Source organism: Bipolaris sorokiniana, assembly GCF_000338995.1.
Source record: "Bipolaris sorokiniana ND90Pr unplaced genomic scaffold COCSAscaffold_15, whole genome shotgun sequence".
NCBI classification, from domain to species: Eukaryota; Fungi; Ascomycota; class Dothideomycetes; order Pleosporales; family Pleosporaceae; genus Bipolaris; species Bipolaris sorokiniana.
The window spans coordinates 320,680-339,757 of NW_006911909.1; the positions used below are offsets into that span (position 1 = coordinate 320,680).

The 19,078-nt window shown below is 42.8% G+C and overlaps 7 protein-coding genes across 7 annotated transcripts; 1 reads left to right on the plus strand and 6 right to left on the minus strand.

The window, feature by feature from the left end:
• Positions 1 to 147: 147 nt before the first annotated feature.
• Positions 148 to 381, minus strand: COCSADRAFT_50362 (uncharacterized protein; the record flags this gene model as incomplete). The annotated part of the gene is made up of 1 exon (XM_007705968.1): positions 148 to 381. A coding segment is annotated over one exon (234 nt), but the record flags the coding sequence as incomplete, so codon positions are not given.
• Positions 382 to 1,015, minus strand: COCSADRAFT_164127 (uncharacterized protein; the record flags this gene model as incomplete). Its single annotated transcript, XM_007706036.1, has 2 exons — positions 382 to 677; positions 730 to 1,015. 2 exons carry the CDS (start codon positions 1,013 to 1,015, stop codon positions 382 to 384), a joined length of 582 nt encoding a protein of 193 aa, XP_007704226.1.
• A 918-nt stretch (positions 1,016 to 1,933) lies between these two features.
• On the minus strand, positions 1,934 to 2,472 carry COCSADRAFT_346310 (uncharacterized protein). Its single transcript, XM_007706037.1, has one exon. It carries the CDS (start codon positions 2,463 to 2,465, stop codon positions 2,004 to 2,006), a length of 462 nt encoding a protein of 153 aa, XP_007704227.1. The 5' UTR covers positions 2,466 to 2,472; the 3' UTR covers positions 1,934 to 2,003.
• Positions 2,473 to 4,512: 2,040 nt separating this feature from the next.
• On the minus strand, positions 4,513 to 4,742 carry COCSADRAFT_40413 (uncharacterized protein). The gene has a single exon (XM_007705886.1). It carries the CDS (start codon positions 4,715 to 4,717, stop codon positions 4,532 to 4,534), a length of 186 nt encoding a protein of 61 aa, XP_007704076.1. The 5' UTR covers positions 4,718 to 4,742; the 3' UTR covers positions 4,513 to 4,531.
• A 2,521-nt stretch (positions 4,743 to 7,263) lies between these two features.
• Positions 7,264 to 8,054, minus strand: COCSADRAFT_193443 (uncharacterized protein; the record flags this gene model as incomplete). The annotated part of the gene is made up of 2 exons (XM_007706038.1): positions 7,264 to 7,474; positions 7,603 to 8,054. The coding sequence occupies 2 exons, from the start codon at positions 8,052 to 8,054 to the stop codon at positions 7,405 to 7,407; spliced, it is 522 nt and encodes a 173-aa protein (XP_007704228.1). The 3' UTR covers positions 7,264 to 7,404.
• A 3,445-nt stretch (positions 8,055 to 11,499) lies between these two features.
• Positions 11,500 to 12,960, minus strand: COCSADRAFT_99655 (uncharacterized protein; the record flags this gene model as incomplete). Its single annotated transcript, XM_007706039.1, has 1 exon — positions 11,500 to 12,960. The coding sequence occupies one exon, from the start codon at positions 12,958 to 12,960 to the stop codon at positions 11,500 to 11,502; it is 1,461 nt and encodes a 486-aa protein (XP_007704229.1).
• A 5,297-nt stretch (positions 12,961 to 18,257) lies between these two features.
• On the plus strand, positions 18,258 to 18,629 carry COCSADRAFT_40415 (uncharacterized protein; the record flags this gene model as incomplete). The annotated part of the gene is made up of 1 exon (XM_007705887.1): positions 18,258 to 18,629. A coding segment is annotated over one exon (372 nt), but the record flags the coding sequence as incomplete, so codon positions are not given.
• Between the last annotated feature and the right edge of the window lie 449 nt (positions 18,630 to 19,078).

The following is a 19,078-nucleotide window of genomic DNA, read 5'->3' on the forward strand; positions in this document are numbered from 1 at the left end:
ATGGGAGGCCTGTGCAACGCGCGGGCAATTTCTTGAAATTTTTGGAACGAACCATTAAGGCCGAGTAAGTAGTGCGCGACTTTTGAGAATAGTACACAATTGCTTGTATGTCTTATTGTGCGTGGCAACCTGATCAAGACCTTTTTTTCTTAAGCTCACCGTCTCCTCCACTGTCCCGAACCCTAATCGCCTCCCTGCAACTCCTAAGACGTCCTCACCAACCAGCTCGCCATACCGAGTCTTCAAATTCTTCAGCTCCTGAGATATATTGTCGATCGCCGTCAGTCTTTCCTGCAGCACCAGTCTCTCTATCTCCGTGTTGCCTCTGGTCGCCATCATGATTTGTAGGAAGCCGCCATCTGTCGCGGGCACGCCGTTCCGTCACAACGACCAGACAGCGATTGCAACAAAGAGTATAGCGGCTGTTAGACAAATACTGTATAGAAGGATCAGGTTAAGTGGGCTGGAGAAAGAGTATGTACTTTGGTAACGCATAGTGGTGACGGGCACAATGTCCCACCAGATTCCGAGTGAGATGGCGGAGAGGGTGGTGTTTGTCAGAACGTCGTTGAGGAGTGACTCCGTTAGGTTCAAAGGTCTTCTGGGGCCAAGCCAATAGGCTGTGATTTCATTCATCCCGAAGCATCCTATGTCGAAGTCGGTTCCTTTAAGTGGCACTGTAGATCAATGAGTTTATGCAACACAGGGAAGCGAGGTGTGCTGACTTACAGCTGGTATTCATAAGGTCGGAGCCACGAGGATACCGTGTCAGGCAGTCAGAGAGTGCTATACCGTTTTTTGAGAAACTACTCAAATCGTACGATGATGTCAAGCCCATATGAGGGCTGTATGTCGTAGTGGATTCGTAACTCATAATCTCTAGGAATGCTTCCAAAAGTGCCCATTCGTTGGTCAATGGAAGTAAAGTACGCGTTCGGTTGGTCCAATCTTCAACGGCCTGTGATTCTGCCCCAAAAGTCAGAGCATCGGCTGTTGTGCAGTCATCGTTGAACATACCCCTCACTGGTTCAAGTATCTCCTCGTTGCTTGTAGAATGTTGGATCGTTTGTATACCATGTGGAAAAGATACTTTGACATCGTAGAGCACAGAGTGAGGTTTTCAGATTGTTTTCCATGTCGCGCGAAAGCCTTCGTAGGTTGTTATGTTTTCAGAAGTACGCTGCACAGTATAAGCTATAATCGTATGGTTCGCGACTGAATAAAAAGGCCAATCACGCGGATATCGATTCCATCGCCATTTTGATTCGAAGGCCGGCGCAATCAACCCGCCGCTCTCTCCCCGAATAAACTCACCGATGTCTTGTGTTGTATATTCTAGAGAGAAAGTACTGTTCTCTTGTGAGGTAGTGCATTGAAGCTGTGTTCCTCTAAACTAGAGATCGCACGTCGCGTTCTCCCCTAGATTTCTTAGTAGATTAAGCACCTGGTTGTTTATGATAATCAATTTTTTAATGCTAACCAAGGCTGGAACAGGCCCCCTACAGCATTCAGCGTCATGTTGTTTGTGGTTTTAGGAGTAAACCTACCAATACTCGAAGCCTCGCTGCATCGTATTCTGTGGATGTACTGTGAAGGTACGCAAGCCGCCTTCAGTCAACCCAGGAAAACTTTCGTTGCCTAGATTCAGCTCTTGCGGGACAGGTGGATTTATAACAGATATGTTGTAGAGATCTGTATAGTTTTGACCCTCGAATGTTACGATCCGCGCACCTGGAGGCGTGATAGTCACAAGCCCAAGACACCAGACTAGGAAAGCCATAGAAAATAGGAAAGGCGCTCTCGAGAGGACGCGAAAGTTGCTTGATGCAAGTAGGTTAGTACGAACGGCGAAAAGCTTCTTGATCGTTGCCAACGAGGTTGCGTTGCCACGGAGAATGAATCAAAGATGTTGTGCAAAGCAGATCCCGACACTGGCCGTCAGTGCAGTCTTGAATATTGTGGTTAAAAAGATGGAAACAGCCGAAACTTGAGCCTGTGTAAGATTACTCGTCTCGGTGAGCTTGCCATCCAGGCTCCCGACAAGCAAGTAGTGCCCCGAGGCAGAAAGTAGCGCTGGAACAGTCAGGATCATGTAGATATCGTTGTTCGAGGCCAGACTGACCACCAAGAATAAAACCCACGATCATTGCTATAGTCTTCCAGTGTTGCACCAAAGGGTTCTTAAGGGACGGAAGCTGAGTAGATGTTGCCTCATTCAATGTGCTAGCCGAGTTCGAGGTCACAGTAGAGGCCGATCCTTGTGCTCTGCATCCGTCTTCAACTGGATTGGCAAGTGTGCTGACAAGTGTTTGAGTATAGCACTTGTGGTCTAAAGATGCGCGCTGTGATCCAACCGGGGAGAGCAGACTAGAGGCTTCCCATGAAGGGGTGTGGCTGTGACGCCGCGGGGAGCTCGAACGTACACTCTCCCCATCGATCGTGTGCGGATCATCTTGTTCAGCCATATTAGCTGTTATGAGCAAAGTTTTCGTGAGTTAGGTACACCGGTCTAGAAAGAGCATGAAGTACACTTGGGATGGGACATTGTGATATAGTTGTTACGACACCTGAAGCGCGTCGTAAGCCTTGAGACTGAATGTTGCACAAGATAATTGGGAAGGCACAGAGGTGCAGCGAGGCTACCGTCTATAAACGTTGTGTATGGGTGTTGCAATATGTCGATAAGGGCTTAGACTCCGGTGAAGCTTGTCAGTGCCCCATTGTCGTTGGGTATTCACCCTCACGTAAGACTTTGCCTCAACGTTCACCAGGCTGGGCGCAGAAACTATTGGTGGCGGTTTGAGCGAAGAAGACGTCTTGTGCGTGTAGGTTAGGGAACCGACGGGTATGAGCACCATGACGCGCATGGCGGTAATCCCCAACTCCACCAACAGCAAGCATTGCAATATCCCCTACCCCTCCTTACCTTACCCTACCCTGGGGCACGGGGTTTATCAGCGAACACCAACTTTCTATTACATTTTATCGAATATCCCGTGCTACATTTGTCGGACGGGCGTAAAAGGTGGTTCATTGAATTTGTACAAGTTTTCTGCATATATAACTACTCGGGCCCAACGGCTGCTGTAGCAGAATTTCAATGAAATTGCCCGTGCTCCGCACGGGCCTATCACCTCAACGATAATAATCACCTTAATAATAACAATATATTTCAATCGTAAATTTAAGCGAAATAGATATAAAAATATAATCTTTCTAATTTCAGAAATCGAAGATATATCATCAAAGCACTCTCTAGTTAGATATTATCGAAATTGGACTATTGCAGTAGCTGCTATCGTCGCTGTCGTCGTTATTACTTATATCGATTTTACTATCCACCATAGCCTTATAGGCCTTTTTAATAGTAGTATCAATATTAACATAAGACTCTGTAGAAGTAGATTCTGCGCAATCTTCTTAAGTATACTAAGTAAAGTGTTCTAGATCCTGTGACAGTGTGGTAGATAGTGAAGCTATAGTGAGATGGTGGCTCGCGAGTTTCGTATATACAGTACTAAGTCAAAAGTTTCGCTCGCTAACCGAAAACACCCCATCACCAAAATTGAACAACCATGACAAAACAGCCAATATCTCCACCAAAACAACATAAATTTTGAATTTGAAAAATGAAATTTATTCCTGAGTACTAGTAATTTGTTTGCTAGCCCCGCGCAGCTCTGCAAGCTGCAAGGCGGCGGGGCATTAAGTAGATTACTGCTTTAATATACTTACGTGGGATCCTCCGCTAATAGTCTTTTAGAGCATAGCAAAAGCTATCCCACTATTCTTCAGCGTAGCTGTAATTATCATATTATAGATAGAATTTGTTTATACGTCGTTTTAGCACCCACTAGAGATGCTTAATAGGGTTGAGATCTGGTGAGTACGCTGGCTAGTTAAGTGTTGTAATATAGTTCTCCGCGAGGAACGTCCGGACAACTCTAGAGGTATGTATACGCGCGTTATCCTGTATAAAAATCTGGAAAGGCCTGTATGAAGAGAGAAGACCTCTATAGAGTGCCTGTATGTAGGATTAGCTAGAGTATCCACCACAGGGAGCATTCTGATCTGTTTCCATTATCACTAGTAGACTCCGCCGACTATGCCCACGTTCGTCCACCTATATAGCTCTCTATACTATCTAGCTTCTTACTATGCCCGTAGATAGTTCCGTAAGCATCCTGGCCTTCTATTTTTCTGCTAGGTAGCGAAAACACCACTCTTGTTCTGCGCGAGAGGTCTTCTGAATAGAGCACTTATTAGAGAACTTGACTGTACGCCGATGCTAAGGAAAATGTTAGTGACGATACGCGAACTGCAACCGCTTACGGGCGAGTATTAGGGTAAGTTTTGGACGTTTCTTACATCGATATTTAACTATATTGCGACGCTTAAGCATGCGATATAGTGTAGACTTACTAGGTGGGCGTAAAGTGGTGCTGTTAGGTAGCATTATAGTCGCAGCTTTAATAAGGTCGTTGTACTTAATTTTGGGCGATTTACGTGCATGTCTCCAAATTATCTTCTATTAATGGTCTGAAAGTATCTTAGGACGGCCGCTACGAGGTCTATCTTTTGTCGTTGCTGTGGTGTTGTACTTCTGGTGGAGGCGGCGGATGGTAGAGCAGGCTCGGTGAAAGGCTGTAGCAACTTCAGCTACTCCACACCCACCCATCAACATCCTGATCGCGATATTTCTCTCCGCGATCGTCATATTTGGCATCCGGCGAACATTTTGTGATATTTCCCGGCCGAATTGGCGCGGTGCAGCGTTGGGTGCAGGCATTCAAAATTGAGATAGTTGGTGGTGGAGTTGTGGTGGGGTAGCTACGTGAGCGAAACTTTTGACGCGTGGCTGTAGATTGATAAGTTGACGAATATTATACGCTACCTACATAGCTGGCGTACGATCTATTATTATAGTGCCCTCACGATACTTAGAGCTGCTATCTTGAAGTATCCATTCCCACTTCACTAAGGCTTTAGTGTTGTAGTTATTATCGTCAGCGTTTATGTGTTACTAGCGCGTAATATCGCGCTGCGTTATAATACCGCTTACTATAAGCTTAGTATATTTACAGCTAAAGTTCCGTATAGTTAGGAAGATACGTCTCTATTTATTAAAAATAATTATAGCCTCACGAAGTCGTTTCGTAGCTATTTCTACCTTAAGACGAGTAAGGTTATTAACCTAGCGCTGCTACACTATCTGCCGCGCGTCTTTAGTATATATTACGCCACCTTTGCTCTCTATAGTCCGCTTCTTATAACGTCTTCGCTCCTTCTTAGTAAGAATAGCAGCCTTAGTTCTATATAGCTTACGCCTAAAGCCCTTAGCGTTATAGGTAAGAGCTAAGACGCTACGAAGGTAACAGATTATATTAGCCGCGACCTAATAAGAAAGGTATTAATAGATTACAGCGCGAATAAACGGCTCTTATAACTTTATCTATTATACTATTTTTAGTATATGCTAAGTAGCGTCGCTAGGCTTAGGGTCCTTAGGCTCTAGTGTTATACCTTATAGTTAAGGCCGCCGCACTAGCTATACCGTCTCTAGGTTGATCTTAATACGGTAAAAGCGTTATATAGGCGCTCGAGATAGCGATGAGATAAGCGGAGGCGGCGAGAATATATTAAGAGGTGTACCAGCGCGCTATATAAGTAGTAGTGGTAGTATAGCTAAGCGGTCACTATTGCTAGAGTAGCAACCTTCTTAGGTGCGAAAATGCGCTAATATAATGTTAGGTTTGTACAGCATTATGCCTATACAGCGCTAACCTAAGTAGATTATAGACTTTATAAACGTTAAGCACTAGATCTCCTCTATTATAGCTATAAAGTCGGCCTTATTAATATCGCGCGAGCCTATACGAGAGGCGTACTTAAACGTCTTACTATAATACTACTTAAGCAGTTAAAAGTAACCTATATCTAGAGGCTAGAGGAGGTAGGTTATATAAGGTAGGAGAGCAAAGAGCTATATCTTATTATCTTTAGTAAACTAACAAAACTGCTTCGTATAGTAAGATTTATGCCTATCTATTAGTAATAAGCGCTAAGCTCTATAGCGACTACGGCTTATTACCTTATTAAAGTGTTAAATCTAGGCATACGCAAGTTTATTATTACTATATCTACTATTAGACACGCCTATAAAATACCTATTAGGTAGATCTATAATCTAATACTCTATTATAGTAGTAGCTTTAACGATAATAAGAGGTAGAATAACCTTATCTATAGCCTAAATATACTTAATAAGAGTAATAAGCTTGCGATTATTAGCGTTATAGATAAAGACTATACGTCTATTTTTAGTATATAAGTACTGCTCTTTTATAATACTAATACAGTAGCCTATCTTATCTATGTTATATATATTATTAGGCAAGATACCGCGCTCGTTAATAAGGTCTTTAAGTCTAGTATACTAGTTAAGGAGCGCTGTTAGCTCCTAGGCAAGCTTACGCTGCACCTTAATTAACTTTACCTTTATACGCCTATATTTTAGGTGCCTTACGAGCTATCGTCGTGCCTAAAGCTTACTAACCTTAGGCGCAACTTTATCTAGTCCTGTATACGTATCCTTAAAGAGTGAGTTTGCCTGCTGCTTAACTAGTCTACGATAAATACTAAAGCTAATATTATTAATAGCATTAAGATACCGCTTAAGAGCGAGATCTTAAGACTCGTTAAGCTAGTATAAAGCAGGTGGCTTAGCGCGATCACAGCGATTCGGAAGTCTAAGATAGGCGCGTCGTAGGCGCTAATATGGCAAGTTATAGGTAGTTGTATAGCTTTTAATATTAGGTTAGTAGAGTAGGCGTAACGCTTCGGCGTGCTTTTGTAACACCACCACCTCTTCTTTATATACAGACTTTCTCTTATTAACCTTAGGCATAGTAAAAACGATATGCGTAGTTAAGTTTATTTTATTATACGTTATTATAGTAGATGTATATACTAAAAGCTACGTGTTATTATTAAGGTGATCATTATCGTTGAGGTGATAGGCCCGTGCGGAGCACGGGCAATTTCATTGAAATTCTGCTACAGCAGCCGTTGGGCCGGAGTAATAGAAGTTGCATTTATTCTAAATATTATTTCGACCTTAATCCTGGTGCCTATACAGACCTGCGGGATCAAGGTTCGCAAACTCGCCAAGAGATCTGGGATTAAGGTCGATTCTGACCTTAGTCATGTTAGGGATTGTAGATAGCACAGTTTTTAACAATCAATTAAGTGGAGCTTAAGAAAGGAAGCTTGATTTGATTGACTTTCTATTTAAGCCTAGCAGTTACCTACATAGGTTTAACTCCTACCCTTTTGCTTTAGTCACTCATCCGGAGGTGTCGGATTGGCTTGATTGTTGACAAGCCTGGTAGATAGTAGTTAGAGCTACTCGACCCTAAGCGCTTGGTAGACCGCAGGGAGATCTGTATGAGTTGCATTTTCAGCCAGTGTAATGCTAGATATAATCATTAGCTATTATTATCAAGGATATAAACCCACTCAAAGGTTGCTAGTAGCATATTTCACTCACTATCAGAAGAGTTAGCAAGTTGTTTCTGTCGGGTAATGAGATTGTTGTATACCAATTCTGCAACCTGATCGTCTGTGAGTCCAGAGATAGCGTATGTAGTTCCATCAGCCAAAAACAAAGTATCCGGCTTGACACATTCTTTGCTTGAAGCGTCGCGAGTGTCGATATAGGTACTCCTCTTTTTGCTAAAGAAGTGATAACCCGCACTTTTATAGTGCCGGTTATCACCGTGACACACAAAACTATTGCCGTTGCTTCTGAATTCGTTCACGAGGGTACGGCAGTTTTCAGTATCATACGCATCAGAGACAACATCCCAGTTGTTAGGAATGTTGGCAAACTGAACCGCAGCCCATCCGCCACTGCGTTGCCCGGAGCAACACGTATTAGGGTTGATGTTTTGACATCGAAGGCCGTATCCGTTTCTGCAGTGTGACTCTCCGAACCACTCGATATCGATAGCAGAGGCTGCGGTGGCAAGGGCAAGGATGATAGAGTAACGCATTTTGATGCTAGATTGATAAGTACAGGTGCGTAGATCGAAGGATAATTGTGAAGATGAACTGTAGATGAGTACAACTAGATTTTCGAGAGTAGACGGTTCCTTTTATATCTATCCTTTACTGCTAATTCTCACATGTGTCTCTGTAAAGACCTCACTAGAGCAATCTAACTTCAATAAGCGTATTGCAGCAGATTAAGGCAGTCGGTCAGAAGATCGTCATGATTACATGGGGCCAAAAGATCCACATTGGACCACACAAGCAAATGTTAAGAATGAAGCTTATGTTAGAAATCGACCGGTCAATAAATTAGCCCTGCTGTTGAAAGACCGCTAACGTGCAATAGGTCTAGAGCATACACTGTGGATGGGATGTCTGACTGTACAATCGTCACTAGGTGTTACAAGGTAATAAGAAGGATTCTCTCCTTGACGCCAGATAGAAAAGCCGGGAGGAGCACGATTGAGTATTGTACCACACAGGTCTGCGTCAGAAGGTAATGATAGTCGCGGGGCAAACGGAGTGACGTGATGTGCCATCACGCCAAGCAGGTGCCATCAGAGGTGGAGACAACCGCCAGTGACGGCAAGTCGAAGGCCTGATCCCAGGACCAAAAGCAATGAGGACATAAGAATAGTTGAATTTCATTATTACACTCGCTGTGGTCAACTCTCATAAGTTATTCTATTCGTTATAAAATTGATTGTCATTTACTTTGGTTACATCCATAACTCCTTTCCACTACGAATCTCCAGACAATCGCACGGCTTATCGCAAGTAACCATCTTGGCCTAACCCGGACTGAGACTAGGGAAGTATAGCCTAACCCCGTGTAACACTCGGCTGTGAGTTCATATGTCCGGATTCATTAACATACGCCGGGCGTTTTAACCGGACTCCCGATTCTAGATAGCGAAGCATGCTTTTGTGTTCAACGGGATAATACTCCACACCTTTGTGATGGCCTGAGGAATCATGCTGGTGTGTAGAAAGAAAGGCGTTAACGTGCCGCCTAGACTTTTTACAAGCTATAGGCGTACATGCACATGAGCTAAGATTGCTGATCTAGAGACCATGGAAAACTACAGAGTTCAGCAACTTGAGAACGACGATGTTCTTTGAGTCAAAGCATGAACGCTGACATGTTGCGCTAAGGATTAATGGCCGGTAATGCTGAGACAGCCGCGTGCGTTGAGGGCAGAGATAACGAAGCGAAGCGCTTAATAAAGACTTCGGGCAATACATACAACTATGGGCCTGTTGGGTTGCGCGTTTTGCGGTTGCGTTTTTGATACCTATTCGGGTATAGAGCTTTGGCAGGGGATGCGACAGGGGGTCCCGGCTAGTGCTGCGGTTTGACTTTTCCGAATTAAGGTAGAATATAGAGGGGTAATTTAGCTAGGGTTTTAGCGTTTTAGTTTTCTATAACTTCGTTACTTTAGGTAATCTATACTATAGTAGACTTACTATTAAATAACGTTGTTGTATCGATGTTACAACTTCGCTAAGTATTAGACTAATCCTAGAGCTAGATCGAAGGTAGTATTCGCCGCCCTCTTCATCAACCACTCGTTGTGAGGTTAGATCTAATCTAGATCTAACTAAGATAAGTATATAAGGAGACACTCCCTATAGCTAGCTCTATAGACTATTGATATCCTTTCGTATAAGGCCTATAGGTGTCTATTTAAATTAAGGCTTATTTAATGTTTTACGCATTCCTATTTGCCTCTAAGTAATACTCCTACTAATCCTAATCTAAGTAGCCTTGCCTACGCTATTATATTATATTAAAATTCTCGTTCTAGCTAGTAACGGCTTCAACATAATATCGTAGCTATTTGTTAAGTGTTAGAGACCTAAGCTACTCAGCTAATCTCTGATAAGATCGATCTATCAATCGACTAGATCGCTATACCCTAGCGATATATACCATCATACTACTAGTGTATCACGAGTGTATTAGTAGCGTAAGATATAAATAAAGATTACGTGTATACAACGTAATCTATCGCTACTAGCTAGTATAAATACTAGTGATAGGAATACTAGATAGAAAGCAGAGCAGATTACAAGAACAGATCAGACTACTAGATCAGTTCAATCCAATTCTTATCTCTCTCCCCTAGCATTATTTCTCTCTTTTCATCCTAGAACCTATCGATTCGCTACCTCTGAGTCTATCGCTAGACAAGTAGACGACTCTACCTCTGAGCTAGCTATAGAACAAGTAGCACCCTCCTTATTCTGACACTATCTACTAGCTATTCTACTACTATATATATTAGTTGTACTAGATTCTAGAAGAATCTATCTAGTAGTAGATTACGTAGCTATAGACGTAATAGATAGGTAAATTATTTAGGGATTAGTTAACTAAAGAATCCGAGTATCGTGCCGAGCACCCGGATTATGTCAGAGATTAGCTGATTAGCTTATATCTCTCACACGGCCCACCCATTACACTAAATACTAGTTAATATATAGCTAATACTATTCTTTCTTTATCTAATAAGTACATTACCTCTAATATCTACCTATATTTTACTTACATACTTTCTAGTACTATATATATTACAATACTATGTTGAATATATCTCTATATACATATCAATAGATAGAAGAAAAGTCAAAATTTGCAGCGCGAAATTTAGCAATAAAGTTAGAAGATTTTTCCCTCTACGTTTAAGAGGATATTTAGCCTTTCTAGTACTAACCAAGCACTTGCGTAAGACAACTTTCATAAACGCCAATAGATTCTCTATTCAACGATATATTCATCATTAGTTTAGCGCTAATACCCATTGAGCAATAGTTGTTTAAAAAAATACAACCTTTTGGAGTTCTTTTTTTGGTCACCCCACTGTATTAACTGAACAGGCTGATAGCAGTCGTGGTGATGGTGGGAGTGCGTCGAAGAAAGTGCGAGGAGAGAGGCGGTGCGGGCGTTGTAAACAGACTGGACGTAACGCTCGTACCTGCGTAGTTAAGATACATAATGTAAGTGATAGCGGCGATTCTTATAATCAATTTAGTATGTCGCAATAGTTTATTATTAAAGGCTAGAGAACTTCTAACAAATGGGAATATATTGAGAATGATGAACCGATCAATCTACCGACCTAGATCAGTGAATCAGTCAGACTATATACTTATTAAACTAAGTCTAACTCCATTCGGTGACCTATTTCAGCCTTCATCTGATCCACCATTCCTCCATCTAATAAGATCAGATGGATCAAAAGATCGGACGGATCATGTGATCCGGGTCAGGTTGGTCACCGACCAACCCATTAGTACTGCGATATTTATTAACTGTGATATAAATCTGTGGTAACGTCTCGACGTTGACGCGCTAGTAAGGCGTGGGCCGCTCACTTGTGAACAACGTTAATGAGAATAATAAGAACCACTCGGACACTTACTCAAGCATCCCTGATGCTAAAATTAATTTTTCATACTTCCAGATACCAAACATTGTATACATTCCTTTATGCTTTCCATGATGCGCTCCATGAGCAATGCCTCAACAACACTTTCTAACCACGAAAATCCCAAGACTAGACATCCATCCCCTCCTGTAGCGATACTCAGCGTGAAGGCAGGTCCTACAATCGAAGAACACTGGCTAAATACCACTCGACTTAGCTTCCATTTGTCGTCCTCAGAAGTTTCAGGCTTCCAAGATCCAATATTCGTGATACAGAATGCTTCTTCTCGGTACTTGCCAAGTTTGCCAAGCCAGAACGAATTCGGGTTGCCTATCCAATGAGCTAGACCTGCCATACTATTTCTTCCCTTTCTGGCAATTTCCTCGTTTATCACGGACCGAACAGCTCGGGCTTCGTCCCAGGAAAAGATATTAGAGACATGATTCTGCCCTGATGCCTTCGTCTCTTGAATCAAATCGGAGTGTGTAGATATAGGATTAATATGCTCATTCCGGTATGTCGAGACATATACACCAATCTCATTGTCGATATCCTTTCCTTCAAGACGGAAGAATCGTCGAAAAGAGATCGCTCCAGCAACAGTAATCCGATCGAACTTCTTTGAATCAAGGTTCACCAGAACGGCAGCCGACGTAACACATTCTAATGTTCCAGAGAGGGTAGTCTTGTTATTCCTGCTCATCTCCAGTAGACTATCAGTGTCCAGTTTCGATAATACAATTGTGCGAAATTTGAGAGTCTTGAACTTCGGGTCGGGTGTGCACTTCGCACCTGTCCAAAGCTTCGACTTCGAATGTCTTTTAGAAATCCACTCACACCATAGATTTTCTATGATGAATGAAACTCCTAGACGGAGTTTATATAGACCTTCTAGTGGTGGTACAAGCTCTACCTTCGGTATTTTTACAATTGGTCCGTCCTCCAGTAGTTCTTTCTGCTCAAGCTGATTAAGTATTCGAAGTAAGTGTTTATGGAATACTAATCCTGAGACTCCATCACTCAGTGCATGATGGAATATCCATGAAACCGTTATTTGATTATTCAATCCTGCAGACTGGAGGATGATAGCACGCCAGAATGGTTTTTTTCCCTGATCGTCTTTCCAATTGAGTTTATGTTGTGACTCAAGCAGTACATCTAGCTCTCTATCGACCATGCCCATATCATCTAGGAAGATGGCTTCCTTTCTTTCGACGAAAGATGTACAAGTACGTAAGTCAATCTCTGATAGTTTTCCAAAATACGGTGCGCTTTTGTGTTCATCAAGTGGGATGGCACTAAGTATTGAATGTCTTTGGATGAGAATACGAAACGCGGCGAATACCAGAGATTGAATGGCGTGTGACTTAGTAGAGCAGATGTAAGTAGCTGTAACACCAGCACCACTATAAAAATCCAGGTTATGTTCTGCTGTGAAAAGCTTCTCCAGGTTTCCTAACACAGTATTAGTAATCATGTCATAGAGGGTATGCAGGTAGATATTTACCACATGGACGTAGCATTTCGAGATCTTCCACAATGCGGGTAGAATGAGCCTCGATGCGAGGCGCGCGCTGCGAGCCCATCATGATGGATTCGTTAGCGGAGTCAATATTAGTTATTAACGTGTTGTCGTGTATATATCTTTGTGTAGACGATATGCACGTATATATACTGTCAGAAGTCTTTGAACGTTTTGAAAAGAAAACAGGGTCAAAACAATCAAATATAGAGAGATTCCTAACCTTTTTAGTTATCCGCCCGTTGTAGCACATGTTAATTTTGAATCAAAAAGCAATCCATGTGGACAGTGTTATTACTAAGTTCGATATATATGTAATAAGTACCATATTTAGCAATAGCCCCCTGCTGAATCAAAAATGCTACTGGCTATATTCTTGCATACGTAGACCTTAAAATTAGACGTGTGTTCTTATGCTATGATTGGTAACACGTGTTTAATCTCTTGAACGTACTTTTTTGCAACACGTAAGAAATTCGGGTACGATAATGAGCAACTGAAGATACGTGTCCAGTACTATCTATCAAGTGATTATCATGGTTATTTACTAAAGACAGTATGTATGTAGAGCTTGATGTATCAAGGGACGTGCAGAAATTCCCCTCAGTAGCTGAAAACCTAATTAGGTTCGGAATGTCTTGATTTAGCTTCCGCAAATCCATGTCTATTTTCGGAAAGTTCTAAATTCGCATCCGAAGATCGTTCAAGAGTCTAATAGCTTCCGAAAGTTGAAGCGCATCTACGGAAAATTCTAAGGAGTCTAATAACTTCTAGAAGTAGTTAGAGAGAAACTAAGATAAAGTCGAAAGTGTTTTACACGTTGGAGGAATTATAGAATAGTGAAAACTTATAACGTACCCGACGGCTTTGTTACCCACCCGGCTTCGTTGCCCACTTTTGCCAAGACCCCACCAAATTTACCACGTTATGGCCCAAAACAGCCCACTTTGGACCTGTATAGTGCAATACAATACGGGGTATTATCTAGAGTTTACTTATACTACCTACTTACGCGTTAGTGCATTATGCCCAATCTCATTGCACCGTCCACACCAGCTTTGAGATAGTTCACCTACTTCAGCGCACTTCTGCTTCTTTGACTTCTTCCCATCACGCGCACCAAAGTCATAAAGAACAGCTAAGCGCGCCCCATCTTCTACTATCAATGACCCCTCAGCCTGAAACCGCTTTCTTTTGTGCGATTTCCGTCGCATTGCGGCCTTATTTGTTGCTTTAAGCTTATTATATGTGGTTAGTGCGTGCAACTGTTCAGCTAATGCAACACCCCACTAAAATGTGTGCCCGACAAAAAATAAAGCTTTTAGCCACCATTGAAACGTTATTATCACGTATTATTGAGTAGAGTACTACTAGAATCGTATATTTAATATATATCTACTAGTATTGTTGTAACGGCGCAGGCAAGACTACTCGGATCAGTATCGGCAGTAGTGTCACTCAGAGGCATATGGGAGTGCGTGGGACATCAAACGAGCCTTAATTCGAATAGACACCTATAGGCCTTATACGAAAGGATATCAAAAGTCTACAGAGCTAGCTATAGAGAGTGTCTCCTTATATACTAATCTTAGTCGGATCCGAATTGGATCCGACCTCACAACGAGTGGTTGATGAAGAGGGCGGCGAATACTACCTCCTATCTAGCTCTGGGATTGGTCCGATACTTGGCGAAGTTGTAATATCGTTACAATTGTTAGATTGTGATGGTTGTCAAAAATAGGTAAATAATAACGTAATTCCACCATCGAGAGTGCCACCCCATCGAGTGTGCCACTTTTTCTTGGCATCGCGAACTTTATGTACGAAAGATAATGCCTTAACAACAAAACGCGATATTAACTTAGCAAGAAGGTAGGCTTACTCTAGCTATTCAGGCCTATCATATAGGTTAGTTTAAGAGTATTTAACGTGCTGCAGCAGCCTATAATGTCTATTACTAGTAGATCTCTTAGCAGCTTTAAGAAATTACCTTTTAACCTATAACGTAGCTAAATCACTAGAAGCTAACTAAATCTAAAGAGTAAACTATTATATAATATATTCTTAACCTAGACTTATAAGGATTTGCCCCCTATTTATATAAAGTAGTAGATATAGTAGAGAAACTACTACGCGTACGAGATAGCTAGCCTTTAGGTAAGAACTAGCTAAAGCGGTTTATATCGCGTACAGATAAGCTTTAAATAGCCTTTAATTAAGTAAAAGATTATTAGAGAACTTAGTAAGAGAATCTAGAGATAATTAATACGTAGTTTAAGCTTATATAAGAGACTATTAAGAAGTATAAAGTTTATTTAGATAATATCTATAACTTTAATAAAATAGGCTTTTAGATAGGCGTAATTAGCTTAATAAAGGTAGTTATAAGCTTAGAGCGTTATATAAGATCTATACTTACTTAGCTAAGTAATTATAAGTAGATTATGTAAAGGGCTGCGCCCGTGATCTCTACTGAAGAGGATCACGTGATCTTCGACCACGTGATATACCTTCTGTACGGACACGTGATCAGAAGCGAGCAGGTATAAGAGAAGTCTGTACTTAGTTATCTTCTCTTTTTCTTATCTTTTAGCTTCTGTACGATAGGTAGAAGCATACTCGTTCGCTAGGCCTCTCCGCCCATAACAGATTACTATTATCTGAAGTATCTACACTATAAGATACGCTATCCCGCTATTTATTATCTATAAGGGACGCGTCTATATCTCTATATAATATAAAAAGAAGATATACTATATAATTAGAAGCTCTTAGTATTAAAGAATAGCTAGATAAATAACGTACTAAGTTTAGCGTAGTTAAAGTACTTTAATAAGTATATAAAGACGTATTACGTAGAGTTATATAAGCTACTAATTCTTAACAGTTATAAAAGCTATCTAAACTAAGAAGTTAAGAATTACTATCTTATATATAGAATTCTTACTCTTTATATACTTACTTATTTATCGTATATACTCGAACCGCTTAATATTATCTACTTTTTACTTCTTAATTAGTGTAACGGGCTGAACGCCCTTTGGATAGCTCCTCGATGGAATCTCGGCCTACTCGCAGAACCCAGGTGCTGTCTCGAGCACCCAGATTCTCTGCGCACCGCCCGAACGACGTTCAGACGACAGCCGCAGGACCCAGAAGCTGCCTCGTGCACCTAGACTTCACCGGTCCGATTGTTACTCAGGTAACCAGCTTATATATAGACAGCTACGTAGCTTAGGAGCTTAGCTCCTTATTAAATACAACCTCTTGTATACCTCGCGATTGCTCCCCAGAGCGCAGCCCCTTACATTTTGTATTCAATCCCAATTAGACACAAGCCTTAGGCGGACTGTCTTCTAACTAAGCTTTAGAACGTGCTATTAGCATAAGCTAGTAACACGGAGTTGGTGCTGCAATAGGTACGAAAGGCCTTAGCGCAGCGAGTAGGTAGACCGTCGCAAGATAGTACACCTAGAGCAGAGCTTCGCAGGAAGCTTAGCCGTGAGAGACAGTAGACGAAAGAGTCGCCCAGAACCTATCAGAAGCCCTACCGTGTCTTAGAAAGCCGAGCCGTAGGCGCAACGTCGCGTAATAAACTACCTAAAGGCCACTCAGGCCTAGCGTACAGTTAGCTAGAAGCGGACGTTATAGTGAGAAAGTCCTATCAATCCTCTATCAGACGAGGTGCAGGCCGTACAATTACTCTCAATCGGAGACGGGATCCCATAAGCGAGACGGCAAGACGCGAGTCTTCCTAGGGACGCGACGCAACAGCGATAGAGCGCTATTTAGATTCCGGCTGGTAATAAGGACAGCCGAAGGTAAGCCTTACCAGTCCTCGCCGACGAGGAGTAGGCCGCAGTCCGGGACTGCGCAAGCAGATCAAGAGACGATCAGAAGCCACACGCGACGATAAGGGGGTACTCAATAAAGTTTCCTTAGAACCCCCCTAAGAACAGTACGATAGAGATTAACGTTCCCAACTTGAACGTAGAAGAGCTAGCGGCGTACGCTACCGCTAAGAGCCAGGCAGGAGTCTCGGACGAAGAGATCCTGCGTGAGATCACACAAATGCTAAGAGAGGACGAGTAGAAAGAGGCAGCGATTAGCCCAACAATTGAAGCAGTTGTAAAACGGTCAACAGTGGTAGGAGAGAGGAGCCCGCTAAGGCAAAAGAGCTCACCAAAGAGCGACCAGAGCGCCACAGTTCAGATGATGGAGCAGATAATGCGACTCCTTGGCCCGATAGTTAGTCGTTTAGAGGCACTCGAACGGAACTAAGCCGAAGAACGCTCGGAAGCCTCCTTAGGAGTCAATACCCCACCACTACCGCTAATAACAACTGCCGAGCCAACGGCCCGCAAGAACAAGTTCCCAGACCTAGAACGTTTCAATAGAACCCGTAAGAACTACCCAGGCTGGAAGTTCGAATGCGAAGAGAAGCTAGAATACGACGTTGCTATGTTCCTAACAGAGGACTCGAAGGTTCGATACGTGCTTAGCCGAACGAAGAATAAGGCAAACCAGGTCCTTCTTCTCTGGGTGCTTAAGAATAAGGAGCGAACGACCGCCAGACTATAGGAGCATATAGATACTCACTTCCAAGACGTCCACCAGCAGCAGCGAGCTCTAAATAAGCTTCGACACCTAAAGCAAGAACGACGCCCAATACGCGACTACGTCTCAGAGTTTAATCAACTCCGCGTAGAGTCCCGACAGACGTTCAGTCCAGCAGTAGCTCGTGAGATGTTCAGCAAAGGACTCAGAGAGGAACTCCAGAAGCTAATACTCTATACCCCTAAGAATGGGAGTTTAAAGGAGTATATAAACAAGGCAATCGAGCTTTCCGACAACCTGTATCGGATCCAACTGCATAGGAGGAACCGACGGAACGTAGCCTATAATCACGCGCAAGCATCTCCAAAAGCTACCCGGCGAGAGAATAGCCCAGAAGCGATGGACTAGGAACCCTCAAGAGTCAATCGAGCACGAGAGAAGACGAGTAGGCCAAGACGACCTCCGCGGGACTGCTATAGCTATAGAGAGCCAGGTCATCTAGCTAGGAACTGTCCGAACAACGTTCGGGTCGAGAGAGCTAGAGCCCTCCCTAAGAGCGAAAAACGGAAGCAGCCAGAAGAGGCTAAGAACCTAGCCAACAGCGACTCAGGAAAAGAGGAGCTCTAAGCCAGAGTCTCGGCTTAGAGCCTCTAAAGATAGATCGGCAGACAAGTAGCGAATAGAGTCAATTTCAGCGAAAGCACATACGTCCCCCGCCAATTACTATAGATCTGATTATAAATAACGTAGTTAACGCTACAGCACTAATCGATTATAGATGTCTCTGCTACGCACTAATTAACAGAAAGTTCGCTTACCGCCACTGTCTAGAGCGCTTTCAGATCCCTACCCAAATAATTAAGGGAGTGAACAATAAGCTGTCGGAGATTAATAAGGTCGCCCGATTCTCGTTTAAGCTGTATGGGTACGAAGAGTCTGCCTATGCATATGTAATGGATTTGTCCTCTAGCGAGAACGTCTACCTAGAAAGGGGGTGGATAGATCACCGCGATGTGACGATAGCCCCCGCGAAGAAGAGCATCTTTATCCACTTGAAAGGCATTCGAGTGCGATCAACAAAGGGGACCCTATAAGGAGGAGTCCAACGCGTGAACGCCGCCGCATTCGCAGCGCTACTTCGCCGACACAAGAGCGCTCTAAATAGCGTTCAGATCTTCGCCGCGTCAATCGCAGATATCAACAAAGCGTTACAACCAAAGAAGCCCGTGGACGTACGAGCGCTACTACTAACGCAGTACCAGGAGTTCTATAAGCTCTTTAACCCGAAGCAAGCAGAAAAGCTTCTACCGCATCGAGAGCCAGAGGTGGACCACAAGATTAAGTTAGAGCTAAAAGACGCTTAACTGCTATAGAGACCCCTCTACAGCATGTCGCGCGGAGAGCTCCTAGTTCTCTAAAAAGAACTTACGTCACTTCTCGAGAAGGAATTCATCCGTGTAAGTAGCTCACCAGCCGCTGCGCTAGTGCTATTCGCGAAGAAGCCAGAAGAAGAGCT